Source organism: Alligator sinensis, unplaced genomic scaffold (assembly GCF_000455745.1).
Source record: "Alligator sinensis unplaced genomic scaffold, ASM45574v1 scaffold1309_1, whole genome shotgun sequence".
Taxonomy (NCBI): Eukaryota; Metazoa; Chordata; order Crocodylia; family Alligatoridae; genus Alligator; species Alligator sinensis.
Window position 1 is genome coordinate 441,648 of NW_005842870.1, and position 14,155 is coordinate 455,802.

The following is a 14,155-nucleotide window of genomic DNA, read 5'->3' on the forward strand; positions in this document are numbered from 1 at the left end:
TGTTGTTTTTAGAAGTCAAAGCTTTATTAAAGGAACCAGATGTCATAAGTTAACATTGCAGTTGATGGAGAAACAGGGAAACTTGTAGAAGCATCATTAGAGGAATATACATTTTAAGTAGCTAACTTGTACTGGGTACATATCACCTACTTCTGGCCTAGCCAGGCAACTTAATAACAATTACTTTTAACTTGATCCAATCCTCAATAACGCTGCATAAAATGAGCCTAGTACTAGTTTCTCGCAGAAGTTGATCATTGCATCAAAGGTGAACCTACATCAGATAGAATTGTCATCCATGTTTCAATCAATTTCATATCAAACAGCAAAACTCTCACTATTTTATCATTTGCTCAGGGAAAAAAAGATGTCAATGAATAACTGTGCCAGACAAATCAACTATAAAAAGTATCATGAAATTTAAGAGCCTTTGTCTCCCAGCTTCTTTTTGCTTGTCTTCTCAATTGTTGTCTCCACAATCATAGCTGTCTCTTCGTAAGTCTGAATCCTGTCATCAGAAAATTTCTCAATGGATTCCACCACTTCCACCTTCTCATAGCTCATGGACCCAGGCAAGGTCGCTTCTCCAAAAGGAAGGCCACTGCGTCTATCTTCATCATGCTGTATGTTTTTTGAGTCTCCTGGCTCAGGTAGGTCAGTAGGACTTGGGGGAGGTAAAGCCTCAGGCTCAGTGGAATCTGGATGCTTTGTGGGTTCTTCATCTTCTCCTTCTGACTTTCTTTCCTTTTCTGGCATTTCTTCTTTCTCTTTCTCTCTTAAGTCTTCAGGCTCAGACACAATCTGCACTTCATCCTCTCTCTTTTCTTCTTCTGATGGTTCAGGGGATTCAGGCAACTCTGGTATTGGTTCCACCTCACTGACACTTGGTGTTTGTTCACTGCCAGTGGAAACTGTGATCCCACCCCCAGCAGGGATGGAGGAAGACTGGAAGCAAGGGTCCTCATAGCTGCCTTCCCCTGAAACAAGTACATAGCGCCCTTTGGTGTAGAAATCACTTTTAGGCTCTGGTTTCTGGTAGCCTCTTATTCTTTGTTTTACAATGTTACTCAATTTATCAAAAGCTTTACTTAGTTGAGCTCCATCAGGCACATCCTCTGGGGCAGGTTCTTGCTCAGCTATCTTTAATCCTTCCTGTTCAGCTTCACATGTTACTGAACATTGGCGTTTAAATTCTAACTGCTCCTCATCAAAGCTTTCCTGAGTTCTTTCAGGCATTTTTTCTGTTGCAAGATTATCTGCTATTTCTTTAGGCATGATCTTTTTCCTTGAAATTTTATTTGGTGGACCTTTTTGTCTTGGCTTTACACTTGCAATGTCTTGAATAACACGTGTGATATCTACAGAAAACCAAAACAAAGCAACAACAAACAATATTGAATGTAGTTGCCCCAAATGATAAAGCAGTGTATTGACCACCAAGGGCCACAATGTCCTGTCCTGGAGTCTGATATTTCATGCAGAGTTAACTGGAACTGCAAAAGTTGCCACATGTCCTGCTCAGTGTATAAAAATAGCGGTTATGACTGTATGGCTTTGGCTGTGAATCCATTATGCATATACAGACATGTTCATAACCAAATGGAAACAGGGTCACTTTACAGGTAGAAAACCAGGAGCACCGAATCACCATCTCTAAAGACTATCCTAATCCTCTGTGGGCACATTTAGGTCTCACCATTGTAGTACATTACAGCACTGCACCACTATTTTGTACAAACAAAAGTCACTTATCCCTGAAGGGATTAATCCTGGCCAATTTGAAATGGCTTTTATGATCATTACATGGGACTCCTAGATGTGCCAGTCACAGAAGCTTCTCCCAAATCTGATGGGGAATATACATGGGTGCCTCAAAACATTCCCCTTGCCCCTTTCCTTGCGGAGGAATTACAGACAACACATTTGCAGATAGCTGTTGTTACGTGTGTCTTTTCTACAAGGTACTTGAAGAAGAGGCAGAGCCCTCACAGCATATATAGCTGCTTGACCTAGTAGAAGGCTCTTGTGTACTGTTGTTGTCAACAAACTGGACTCTGGCTCTGATTTGTTGATCAAGCTACTAAACAACACACCACTCAGCTGTCATCATGAATTCTGACAGGAGACTTGCTCACATCCTGAACACAAGATTGCGTTGTCTTACGCTTTCTATATATTCACCCCAAAAGGATTTGCAAGCCCCTGAACACCAAGCTTTTCCCAGAAATTTACTCAGCCCTCCGAAGCAGAGATCAGAGAATATGGAAATTTGCTATATGATGATAATGGGGAAATATGCTTCTGTGGAGCCCTTCCTTCCCTCAAAAGAAGGAGACTGCCTGTAAGGATGGACCCCAGCCTTCAGAACACACTGGTGAAAATGGACTAGAGCCACAAAAGGACTTAACAATCTGAAGTTATGACTACTGAATAGGCAATGAGGCTACAGTGTCATGTATTTGTACTTGATTTCCTTCTGCATTTGCATTTGTTTTCTTTCCAGACCTCTAATGAATGTTTGATTATTCCATGCAGAGTTAAATGGCACTCACATGAGGGGAAGAAACACCTCTGTCAGTAGCCCATTATCAGGGCACTCTCTCAAGAGGTGGATTCACAGTGGCTGGGCTTATTCCTTTGAAAGGACTGCTGTAGAAAGATCCACAGCCCTCCTTTTATAAAATATTTTAGGAGTTAGAGATCCTCCCATGTCTCACTTCCTGGGTGAATGCTCTTACCACTGGGAACCTACATGAAAGGTTATCACTTCCTCCTGCAGATGTGTTTTGAATGGAAGTGACTGGCTGGTGTGTTTTACACTGGACTGGTGATGTTGGTGGTCATCCTGCACACCGCATCAGACCTCTCCAGGTTCTCAGGTAGACCTTTGGCTCTTCTTCACTTGAATTTTGGACTGCAAAAAAGCTTAGGAGGAAGTGAGTGGCCTAGTTGTTTATTGCAAAGGGACAATACACAGCTTGACACTAGAAACCACAGGCACAAGGGGAAAGATATATACAGATATACCTTTCAGGAAGTATACCTTGTCCAGTGTCACAGAAGTGAAAATATATTTAGTGAAAAACCTGATAGCCCTACATGTACAGAGGTACATTTTAATACCAGGGCCAACTCCTCAGCAGGTACATAGTCTAGTTCCACTGACTTCAGAGAAACTCCACCTATTTGCAACAACTAGGGTCTGGCTCCATTTGTTATATGCCAATCATTTATTTCACAAAACACTAGGTAAACATCCCATTTGGACTATGAAAAAATAACTTAAGTTGGAGCCAGGAAAATATATCTTCATTTTTAATCCTGTCTTTTCAACCAAACATCCAATTACCCATGGATTTATGATGCTTCTTAGACATCTATTAGCTTTGTGTGTAAAATATCCATCATGCATTCCCTTTGTTAACAAAACCCTTGTTATTTTAGCCCCTGCCAGTTACCTACACCAGTCACTGTTCTGACAAGTTTGAAATGTACTGAGAAGTCATGCAGTACTGAGAAGTGCTATAAACCACCCCATTCATGACAAACTGGATCACAGCACTTAAACAAGACAAGTATTCCTCGTGCCTGTTATTGGGGCTAAGTTTAATGAGAGAATATATTCAGTTCTTGATTTGAGCAGCATTTTCAGACTTGAGACAGTCATTAAAGACATCCATTGATACTATGAAACTTTTTGCATCAAAAAAGCTTCCTTTTCTTTCCATTATCTTTGTGGATTTTAATTATTCACTATCAGTTACTTTTGCTATGCCACTGGTACAGAAAGGAAACAGTTGTGTTAGGTGAGCAGGATCTCAAGCTCTTGATCCAAAGCCAACAGGATTCACCTGAAAGTCTCCCATTGGATCAGGCCCAATATATAATTGGTTCCAGTAAGGACAAATGCAAACACTGTTACTTAAATGGGCAAAGAATAGAAACTTACCTCTTCCCCTTGAGACTGAAGCTTGGGTGGGTCTGTAGCTCTGCATTAAGAGTGTAACTGGGGTTCCAGCAATGGCAGAATTTAACCTGTCAGGGAAGATCAGCACAAGTCATACTTCTCAGAATATCTTGAAGAAGCAAAGCCATTTAAAAGACCTCATTACTAATGTGTCTACATTGCTTCAAATCAAAATGGAGAGCAGTTCAAAATATTTGATTTATGAAATGACTATTTTACTGAATCTAGTACAGTGCATCAGTGTCATAGATCAGCTCCTTTGTTGGTGAAAACCAGCAGAGCTGCATTATTGTCAGGGGGTTATTCTAGCTTATACCAAGAGGGGCTCTCATACAGAGGTGGAACTATCATTCTGGGCATCCTGGGCTGGAGTAGGAGGAAGGTGGTGCTGGGAGCTTACCTCCTTGCACAGAGGCTGCTGTTGCCCTGGTGCAAGCTTTCCAAACTCAAGCTGCTGCTGAGGTGGTAACAGCAGCATGGGCTCCCCAAGAACTCCCATTCTGGTGCCCCACCCAAGTTGATACCTATGGGTTGCGTTCTGCTTGCCCAACCCTAGTTACACTACTGATGTGGTCTCTTGTTTTTTACTTAGGTCAAAGGGCATAGGTGTTCCCAGGCACCTCGCCACTCTGGCTCAATTTACCTTCAGTGCAGCTCAAAAAGATGTCTCAGAGAGATCAATTGCATATGAAGCCAGGTAGGAACAAAACCTCATTTAAAGTAGAGGGCTAAAGGTGACTACCATCAGGTCCAGAAACATTAAGAACAGCTCACTTTTCAAGTTCCACTCTCAAAAGTTTTTCCAGTGGTACAGTGGGTAGGGGCAGAATAGCTGCATCCGAGCTCTGTTTACAAATTAGTTACTGTAATTGGACCCCAAAGCCTTTAAAATTAGACCCAAAACTTTTAAGTGCTAAGAAATTGGATGCCATAAGAGGTACTAGTTTATACAATGGCCTTATGTTGTGCTAAACATGCTTAAAGAACACAAGTATTCACCAACTGATGATAAGCTAACTCCATTTGACTGTCTGAATGGGTATTATAGCATTGGTGAGGGCAGTCTATTCTCTTCCATTTGTACCTGTCATTTGGGCATGGAAATAAAAAGAAGGCAGTTAAATGGTGCCTAAAAATGGTGGCTTACACACACATAGACCCCAAGTCTGGGTTCTGGCAGAACAAGGAGGAAGCATGTTTTAAAACTGTTGCTACAATAGGCAGGAAATCTGGGTTCTTCTACTCCTAGCTCTCCTGCAAACTTCTTATGTGATTCCACGGCAAATGGAGTTCTGCTGTTGATTTCAATGGGCTTTGATCTAAGCCCATTATCCTTGAGTTCCTTTACTTGGATCCCAGTGGATTCACATGAGTTTTGTCTGGATAAAACACCCATTTTTGAATACTATAACAATAACCCATCAGAATACAGAACAGGCCTTACCGGTTGTCTTCAGTCTCAATAATACGTTTGTACCTCTCCAGCTCATTCTCTAAGGACTGCTGGTAGATCACCAGCTGGCGGCAGTCATTGGTGTACTTCTCTAAGGTCTTCTCAGCTTCTTCTATCTCCTTCCTCAGGTTTTCAATCTGCTCGTTGTACAGCTGAATCTCATCATCATAACTCACCTGGGTGTTCTTAATAGCTTGTTCCAGCATGGTTGTCTGTTAAGGAAGGATGAAAGTTGAGAACAATTCTGTACAGTAACTTAATTGCAATGGAAGAGGACAATGGTAAGAAGTGACACGCAGTGAAGCTATCTGTCACAGGAAAAGTGAAAAAAAACCCAGAGTGGGTCTCAACTGAGCAGCTCCAAAGAGTCCTATATTCACTGTCCATCTGATGCTTTGCTACTGAAGCTAATGGGCGTTTTAATTATGTTTGTTTATTTATTTATTCCTTCAATTACAAATATATCTAGGTATTCTTATCCAAGACTCTGGATACCTGCACCATAAATTAAAAAGTTACAACAGAAACATAGGTCAAGAAATCTCATAAATATGTTCACCTGTGTCTGCTCCCCCCTTGCTAGTTCTATGAAAAATAAGAAGAAGCTGAGCTTTGTAATGGGCCCAAAAGGCTGAAAAAATCTAGGTTCAGTGTACTAAAAGGAGGAGAATAAGGATGGCCTCGAGGCATAGTCAGAAGATCTGGGTTCAGCTGCTGGTTCTGCTGCTGGCCACTGGGTGGTCACTCCAAGCTCTGTTACTGACATAGCAGCAATTCTGCTGCTGCACTTGCAGGGACAAGATTGCTTCCCACTTCTCCTTTTCAGAGATTCAGCACATACTGTCCTTGTACCGTCTGTTTATCAGATATGTAACTGTAGCTAATTTACAATCCACCTACCCAATACCCACTAGGTTATACAGCACTAGTGAAAATACTAGCACCTTTGGCATTTTGTGCTCAAACAGAAGCAGAACATGGATGGTAGCTGGTGATTTCATGGAATTTCAAGGCGAAACTGGTGTGATCTCTTCTTCTTTGCTTGCATGCCCAGCTGAAGGTGGCTGAAGTCTGGCTTTGAATCTCTCTCAACCTCAGTCTTCCTATTGGCTGGTTAAGGACAATACTACTTACTTATCTCATTTATTTAATGTGATGCTGTCCTCAGATAGAAAAGTGCTAAAAATCCAAAAGTCTTAAAACTATTATTTTTAAGACTGCTACTAATACAATCATTTTACTAAGAGATGGCTGGTAAGGCTAGTGCAGCAGAAATCCAGAGTAAATATCAGCAGACCAAGTTACAGCCATGCGTGAGTAACAGTCAAACAGTCAAAAGGATTGTTACAGTTTTTATCTTGCCCTTGATACACTCATATACTCAGGGGAAGTCACATGGAAAAAGAGAAGTCTCTAAGGTTTTTTTATTCCAATGGCATACAAGAATTAACTTGGAAGTTGTATGGGGCAGAAAACCAATTTATTCCCTGTCCATGGTGCTGATTCAAACCCACCAATGTCGGTGTGACTGTTAGGGCTGTGTGAAACAGCACCATTTAGTTTCGACTTCTGTTTCTCCATTTTGAAGGGACAGTGTTTCAGTTTGTCATTCTATTTCATTTTGTTTTGATGCACAGTTCTGTTTTGTTTTGGCGAAACTGTTTCGGTTTTTCAACTTTTCACCCATAGGCTATAATGGGGAATCATGAAAATGCCTATAACTTTGTTATTTCTTGCTTGGTTGGGGTGAAAATTGCAGAGATTGTAGACCTTTCTGAGGGTATGAAGCCTGCCAGGTTTCAAGGAGATAGGTGCTGGGGTTTCTAGGAGACTGCACCTCAAGCTGCTAAAAGCAATTCTTGTGTCACTTGCCGGCAGTGGCAGCCTCCTGCCATCCTGCCCGCACCCCTGGGAGGACTGTGGGCTGTACTGGACTCCTCCTGGGGTGTGAGACACTGGATCTATGCTTGGGATGACAGGAGGATGCCGCTGATGCTGATGCCTGGGACTGGTGCTGGGCACAGCCCACCACTGGGAAGACTGGAGCTGCCACTGGCCCTAGGCAGCAGCAGCCGCCTCCTGGCATCCCATGCACAGATTTGGGGGCCTGCACCCCTGGGAGGAGTGCCATCCTGCCCGCACCCCTGGGAGGACTGTGGGCTGTACTGGACTCCTCCTGGGGTGTGAGACACTGGATCTATGCTTGGGATGACAGGAGGATGCCGCTGATGCTGATGCCTGGGACTGGTGCTGGGCACAGCCCACCACTGGGAAGACTGGAGCTGCCACTGGCCCTAGGCAGCAGCAGCCGCCTCCTGGCATCCCATGCACAGATTTGGGGGCCTGCACCCCTGGGAGGAGTCCAGCAGTGCTGGGGGAGCAGGTTGAGCTCCATGGGGCTGGCGGAGCTGCTCGAAGTGCAGCCCTGGCTCTCCCCACCTCCTTCTGCCAGGATGCACTCTGAGTAGCTCTACCAGCCCCATGGAGCTCAGCCTGGCAGCAGGAGGCAGCGAGAGAGCCAGTGGCAGAGCCACTTGGAGTGCAGCCCTGGTGAGCACAGCCCAGTAGCGGGAGGCTCTGCAGCCCCACAGAGCTGAGCCTGGCAGTGCGAGGCAGGGGAGAGCCACTGGCAGGGCTGCACTCTGAGTGGCTCCACCACTGGCTCTCCTGCTGCCTCCTGCCACCAGGATGAGCTCTGTGGAGCTGGTGGAGCTGCTCTGAGCAAAGCCCTGGCTTTGCCCTGGCTCCTGCCACTGGGCTGCACTCTGAGTGGCTCTGCCAGTCCCATGCTGCTGAGCCTGGTGGTAGGAGGTAGGGGGGAGCCACTGGCCAGGGCTACACTCAGAGCCAGGGCTGCACCCTGAGTGGCTCCACTACTGGCTCTCCCTCTGCCTCCCGACACCGGGCTGAGCTCCATGGGGCTGGAGGAGCCACTCGGAGTGCAGCCCTGGTGAGCACACCTCAGCAGGTGGAGGCTCCACAGCCCCATGGAGCTGAACTTGGTGGTGGGAGGTGGCAGGAGAGCCAGTGGTGGAGCTGCTCAGAGCACAGCCCTGGCTCTGAGTGCAGCCCTGGCCAGTGACTTTCCCTCACCTCTTGCCACCAGGCTCAGCTCTGTGGGGTTGCAGAGACTTCAGCCACTGGGCTGTGTTTGCCAGGGCATATTTGGCCAGCAAGCTGGTTGGGCAGTGCAGTGGACCTGACCCTGACCCTGGCCCTGTTCGGAGTGCAGCCCTGACTGTCCCCCACTTCTTGCCATGGGGCTGCTTTGAAATGTGAAACATTTTGAAACTTTTGCAACGTTACGAGTGCCCTCATTTCATTTCAAAGCTGTTTCGAAGCCTTTTGTTTCATTTTGATTTTGCTTTTTCAACCTCAAAACACATCAAAACAGCTTCAAAATTAAACACTCATTAAAATTTCTCACAGCCCTAGTGACTGTTCCTTTTAAAAGTTAATATCCAAGTAGCCTGTAAGTAGCTTCATTTCCTGTGCAGCAGCTCCTAGTATACAAATGAAATTTCTTTAAATACAACTGGAAATAAGACTGACCACAAGATGGCACCAAGCTCTTGGAAAAGAAAGGCTGCCTTTTCAAGAGTAGAGCACATACTTCTGCTCCCTTCTGCTTTTCTTTGGCTAGTTGGTGATATAGTATTTTTACCATCCAATGTTTCTTTTAGTCTTTTAGAAACATTCACACTTTATTAAAAATTGCCCTCATAAACAGTCTATAAGGAGCTAATGACTGATTGATAGATTGATTTAATAAATACCTATGCAGTCAATTCTTCTACGGTGTTTAACAGGGAAAAATGCTTACAAAGGAATGAGCATTGGTAATTCAGGAACACAAATCACATTGCCATTTATTTGGGAAAAATCCCACTCTTAAAGTCTGGCAGGTCAGTAGGTTACTTATAATTATGGTTTATGGATACCTAATGGTGCCTGTGACTTGCATATAATACCTAGGAACATAAGAGCATAAGGGAGTAGCTGGGCCATTGATTACAGTACATGGTTCTTGCAGAAAGCCACATGATATATCCCTTTCTTAAACTGATCAAGTTCTATTGATTTTTTATTAACCCATTATAACTTGAATTTTAATATAAAATATGACCTTGAAAAGTAAGCTTTTATCTTGAAATTCACCATCTTATACCTTTGCCTTTTTGGATGAACCAGATGAAAGCAGATTCTGCACTTATGACCAGAACTATAATAGTTCCTGATTTTCTTTGAGTATAAGATCTCTTCCTACCCAGGCTACTAGATATCTCTAGTATCTAGCCTATCTCTAGTAGCCAGGCTACTAAGTGACTGGCTTTCACCCAACCCCACTAATCACTAGCTAAAAGATGCACTAGCCAAAAGATGCTCAGACTCAAGAGGGTGGATAAGACCTCCTATTACGGTGGTCTAATGGCTAAGCTGCTGAAGATCTCCAGAAGAAGTTGTGCGCCAGCGCACCACCCTCAGAATGGTTCAAGCACTCAAGAGACAAAGGAGCCTTTACTTGCCAGGTTAAGATAATTTTTCACCTTATCCACTACCAGTAGAGTCCTCATATAGGTGGACTGAGGTCCTTACATCCATGGCTATGGTTGTAGCTGTGCTTGCAGATGAAACAATTGCTGTTCAGTTTGAGCCTGTCAGAAAGCACAAGCTGCATTTGGAAGTGTTGGATGACAAGTTCTTAGCTGGGAACAAGATAGGAGCTGCAGGATGAGTCTTGGTAATTCATTCCCTTTGAATCAGTGCTATATAAGTGCACATATCTTGGTTGCTAGTAGACTCTTAAGTTCATCTACACATTCATTAATGCATCGTAGTTACTGCACATGAAGTTTAGTACTTGAATAATCAAGTACTAAATCAATGTGCAGTAATTGGGGTTACTGCCCAGTAGCATCAGGGCATGCCTTTTTAGTGTTTCATGTAGATGTGCTCTCTGTGTACCTTTGGAAGGGCTAATTAATTTATTATTAGTAATAGAGATGCACACAGGCTGCTGTGATCAGCTTCAAATGTATTTTTGATGGATGTTCATGAAGTTTATTTCAATTGCCTAGTTTGATCTCCCTGGTTAACACAAGCAATAGATCCTCACCCAGTAATACCCACAGTAGTCCAATAATTTGTGAAGCAAGTTTAATGATTGTGTAAAATGCTGGATTCTCTTCTGATGGAAGATCTCTAGTTTCTCATTCCATGATTCAGGCTTCTGAATCATGGAATATGTTTCATACTTGATCCAAGTTGGTAAGGGTCAGTTGCCATGCATCTGCCTGCTTAGGCTCTACTTCCAACTGTAATATGAGTCTCTTGCTTACTTAGGCAAACAACTCCTTTTACTAAGCAGCCACCATAATTATGACTGACCAGCAAAAAGTAACTACTTTAATCTGTATTTCATGATATAAGGCTTCTTAGAAACAGGGACATTGAAGTAGCTAGAGATAAAACCTGAACATTAAACAAACACAAACACCACTACTTTCCCAGCCTCCATGGTACATACTGAGTATACATACTTTATGTCCCCGTTAAATACCAGCCATGATGAGTTTTTTAATGGGAGGTTTTGAGACATTCAAGTTGCATTAGGTTGAATCATTAAGATTCACTGGGCACATCCACACATGCCACTATGGAGCTGTTGTTACTGTGCCATCATTTAGTACCTCCTTGTGGAAGTACTAAAAGATGGTGCAATTACATGGTTATTTTTAAGCTATAACAGGGGAGTGCATCAACATAGCTGTGGCATATGGGTTTTGCCCAAGGATGCTACATCGCCATAGCTTATTGCTATGACAACATAGTATCACAAGTAGACATGCCCACCGTAGAGTTTCTGGTTAGCCATATAGTACCTCATTCTGCAATTTCGATTTCTGAGCCTGTAGCTGACAAAGAATGCTTTTGTACTCCTCCAGCTGACTCTGCAGGATGGGAATTCGCCTCTCTGCTAGCTGTTTCTCCTGAAAGAAAACCAGAAAAAGCATTTGATTGTGTAAATGTGTCACCACAGATTTTATTATCAGCAGTAACTATGAAAAGAAAAGGGAATATATCCCTTATAGAAACCATGTCCCACCTTGTTATACCCTTAATCATTAGTGTTGGCTTAGAAATGGTATTTAAAGGTCTGTTTTGGGGGGAATTGGCTTATAAGTATAGATATAAGCATTATAAGGTTTCAAGATGAGCAGTAGGGGTTAAATGGATTTCTAAAGAGCTTGGGAGACACACACACAGCTTCTCATGGCCCTGAAAATAGACGGGCAGTCTAGCACAACAAGGCCAATGGATGGACACAGCCTGAGAACTGAGGGGGGCATGCCATAACACGAGATCACAGCCTTCAAGGCAGACAAGTTGTCTAAGACAAGGACACACAGCCTGGGAACCAAAGAAGTATGTACCATACTGTCCCATAACACAAGATAAGTGACACCAGCAACAAGGCCTCAAAGAGCAGGGGGGCCTAAGTCCCAGTTTTGGGGGAACAGACCAAATTAGGAGAAGGCCCAGAAGGCTATGTGGATGTGTGACCACACAGAGACAACCAACCAGAGATAACCATGGATAACCAGAGATAGTCATTAGGAGTCATCAAGGGGGAAGGAGAATACAAAAGCAGAGACTTAAGATTAACAAGGTCCTTCCCTTTGTCTCATCCATCCCTCCCTTCGTCCCATCCCTCCCTGTCTCTCCTTGCTGTCCCTTTCCCTTCTCCTCCCTGAGAGGTGTCCCCATCCCTGCCCCTGTCCCCTGGGAAGGGTCCCTGAGTCCTCCATGGACCAAGGGAATACCAGCAGCCTGTCTCATGCACCCCACTGGAGGGGGGGCTGTGGGCGTCGGCATCGCACCTCCAGACTGCTGCCAACTACGAGACAGCCTCATAGTGGAGCCTGCATCCTGACCAGATGTACTTTGACTCTGATGACAGCCCTAGGATTGGTAGATATAGAATTGTTTGATTGTTTGTATTGTTGCTTTTCTGTTCTTACTCTGTATCAATAAATCAACTGACAGGTATTGTGGTCGGTCTGAGGGTTGTGCTCGCCCGGAACAAAGGTATAAGGGCTGGGTTCTGTACATCAGGTGTCAACAATCAGAAGTCTCCAATGGAGACAGTGTAAAAGCAGCAATTTTTGTTGAAAATTTTTCACTTATTTTGAAATGTGAAATACCTGCTCTTGTAGTTTGCATACAAACAAGAGTTTCTGGTGTGTATCACAGTGGTATGAAAGTGAACCCATCTTGTGTCCTCCCACCCCCTTTTTGTCTTATGTGGTTTTATCTAGTCAACACCAATCTCTGTGATGCATAAGGGTTTCTTGTTCTTGCCGCCACTGTCTTTTCCTGGGGAAAAGAAGATCTTTGAAGCTTCAAATTTCCACTCCTCTTTTTCATGAGGTGGGAAGCATACCTACTTCTGCTGGACTTGTCTTTTAATATGGCATCTGCTGCACATTTCAGAATATACTTGGATAAAGAAAATTTCTGCTCAAGGTTTTTATGACTCAATCTTTTAAGGATGATACCTTCTTTCAAACCTATAGTTGAATTTTCTGCCATTGTCATTTAGGATTCAATATTTATTCAGAAACACCACCTTCCTTCCTATACTACAAAACTAGCATGCGTATCTCAGACTCTTTGGGCCAGTATGGACTGTTCATTGAGTGTTCATAATATAAAGCTTTTTTGACTATTTGCAATACTTACCTCACTTACGCCAGCTGTTACAGAGGACACGCGAGGGGTTTTTTGGATGATCTGCTGTAAAATGTTGACATAGGTTTGTACCTCCATGAGATTCTGTAGTGGGGTAAAATCATTGTCATTAGAAATTGGCATTGCATGCTTTTCAATTCAAAGCCCTGCACTTATGTGAAGATTTCTTTCTTTCTGATAACTTCTTTCACCTTGTAAAAATGCAATTTACAGAACTGCTGATAAGTAGATGCACACCTGCCTTTAGTGGACTTGACCCCCTCTGAATTTGATGCCCAGTATGCAGTTGAATTACTAAATCAGCACAATCAGATATTTCTTTGCTATAGATGTGGTAGTACTGATGACACATAACACACTCTTTATGAAAGGTTATGTTACTTGTGTTCTTCTAGAAGCAAAAGGGAATACCATCTGATTGTGCATGGAGACAGAAGGAGAAGGTACTGGTAAAATGAAGACCTGTAGAAAAAGCTTATTTGTGTGACCAATGTCTTGGACTTGGACTCCTTCCAGTTGATATTTTGTGAAGAAACTCAGAATAGTTCCATTCAGTTTCAGCATTGGATTTGAATCCCCAGTGTTATTTTGCTTTTCCTTCCTACAGAGCTAACCCAGATCTCATGGATATCATTGGAACATGTCTATGAAACTATGGAAAGTGTTAGTTTCTTTTTACCAAACCCATCCCCATGGAGTAAATACAACACTTAAGGACAAAAAAAAGGTCAAAGTTAGGCCTATGCGAAGCTTTGGGTGGTGATTTGATTCAGAAGAGATTCGGCTGGATTTGGTGGCCGAATCTCTGAATCTGAATAGAATCAGAGGACCAATTAAAAGGTCTGAATTGATTCAATTGATCTTTGGAAAAGATTTGGAGAGCTTTGATGATTCAGACAGTCCCTGCCTGCTGCACCAGGGAGCTCCAGGACTCCGAGCTGGTAAGGGGCCTGGGGGAGGGGGCCTGGGGGAGGAGGGAGGGG

The 14,155-nt window shown here is 43.5% G+C and overlaps 1 protein-coding gene across 1 annotated transcript in view; it reads right to left on the reverse strand.

Moving 5' to 3' along the window:
- Positions 1 to 420: 420 nt before the first annotated feature.
- Positions 421 to 14,155, reverse strand: part of BFSP1 (beaded filament structural protein 1) — a 42,137-nt gene continuing 28,402 nt past the window's right edge. Inside the window, exons 4-8 of the mRNA XM_006035710.1 lie at positions 13,164 to 13,256; positions 11,303 to 11,410; positions 5,412 to 5,632; positions 3,950 to 4,035; positions 421 to 1,358 (exon numbers count right to left, since the gene is read on the reverse strand). Of these exons, the coding sequence (XP_006035772.1) occupies positions 421 to 1,358; positions 3,950 to 4,035; positions 5,412 to 5,632; positions 11,303 to 11,410; positions 13,164 to 13,256 (1,446 nt within the window). The remainder of the gene's footprint in view (positions 1,359 to 3,949; positions 4,036 to 5,411; positions 5,633 to 11,302; positions 11,411 to 13,163; positions 13,257 to 14,155) is intronic.